General features: G+C 43.6%; 1 protein-coding gene across 1 annotated transcript; it reads left to right on the forward strand.

Annotated features, from left to right (window-relative positions):
* The first annotated feature begins 601 nt into the window (after positions 1-601).
* On the forward strand, positions 602-1,234 carry LOC112097297 (putative uncharacterized protein DDB_G0290521). The gene has a single exon (XM_024182481.1). The coding sequence runs from the start codon at positions 602-604 to the stop codon at positions 1,232-1,234; it is 633 nt and encodes a 210-aa protein (XP_024038249.1).
* Positions 1,235-1,480: the final 246 nt, after the last annotated feature.

Below are 1,480 nucleotides of genomic sequence, written 5' to 3' on the forward strand. Positions count from 1 at the left end.
TTACAAAAAGGAACTCCAATGGATTGCACAACATTGCAAATCTGAAACTCCATCACCAATCCCACTTCCAACACCACCATTGGCTTGTATGATGTTTTTATCTACTTCTTCCTACTACTCTTCCTCTTTTTCTCCTTTAGAACCCCACACAGATTCTCAACGAAAGGTTGTGTCCAAACCTTTTGTCCCTTCACTAATTACCTCATCTGGCCACCTAGAACCTCCCAAACCTTTTGAATCCGTCCTCAACTGGCAAACCCAAAATGCCAGAGCACATAATGATACTTTGTTGAATATCAATTCCAAAGTTGAAAAAATCAGTTTACGAACTGAACAACTTGAGACAAAAGTTGACTCCATCGCAGCACAGATGCAGCAGATCCACCATAATCTCCAGTCTAAAATTGCTCAACTCGATTCTGAGTTACGAACTATGCTTGCCCAGCGCTACTATGGCCCAGAATTTGACCAAAAAGAAAGGAAAATCATACGCTTAAAAGCTGAGCTTGATCAGATTGAATCTGAAAAACAGAGACCTACCCTTTTTACCACATCACCTCCTATCCCTTCCATCAATCCAACTTATCATCCATTTGCCTCTATGCTTTCCCCTATCCGACAGTATGATCCTTCCAAGTTATTTGGTATGACTCATACTCTTTTTCGGGATAATCCATTGCCACTACCACCTAAACCTAAGCCCAAGCCTAAACCACAACCGCGACCCGTCACAATTCATCAGTCATCCATTTCTATCCCTGCCCAACAATCCCCTGGTTCTACGCCGGCATCACCGCCAGCTCCTCCATCAGCACCCTTATCCCAACCTCCTACCCAATCCAAGGATAAAGAACCCATGCACCAGTTCAGTGCCCACACAGTAGACCACTCCTCTACTACAGATCACCAAACTTCTGATTCAAATCTAACTGTTTCTGCTAGCCATACAGAAACTGACACAGACTCCTCAGAATCCACTAGTGACTCTGAAAAATCCTATGCTGATATCACTAGAATCTTGATGGCTCAACCTGATCAACCTCCTCAAGGCCAAACCTCCCATACAAAACCATCTGTTAATATTCCCTCAGACATTGAAGAAGAGATGCCTGAATCTTCTGCCACAAACCAACCCCCTCCAACTCAAGCCCAAATCGGTTCTACAAGTCAAAAATCATCGAATGGTCCATGGTTCACATTTGATGACCTTCCATCTCATAAATGGCGTGATTGACTTAATGAAATGTCCGCCTGGATTAACCTCCAAATGCTACGGCCAGGAGCCACAACTCAATCAGTCCTTAGAGAATTTGCTACTCGTTTTACGGGTGCTCTAAGAGATTGGTTTGATTCTTTAGGACGTTACCGCCAATTACAGTTTGTTGATCTCCCAGAAGTCTCAAGTGCTCTTACTGTTCTCCATGACCAATTCCTTGGAGACCCCTCTGCTTTTTTTGAAGCTGCACGCTGAGACTATCTT

This window comes from Citrus clementina, unplaced genomic scaffold, assembly GCF_000493195.1.
Source record: "Citrus clementina cultivar Clemenules unplaced genomic scaffold, Citrus_clementina_v1.0 scaffold_6, whole genome shotgun sequence".
NCBI lineage: Eukaryota > Viridiplantae > Streptophyta > Magnoliopsida > Sapindales > Rutaceae > Citrus > Citrus x clementina.

Excerpts from the sequence above, each read along its gene's own strand:
- LOC112097297 (XM_024182481.1), top strand. The coding sequence starts at position 602 with ATGCTTTCCCCTATCCGACAGTATGATCCTTCCAAGTTATTTGGTATG.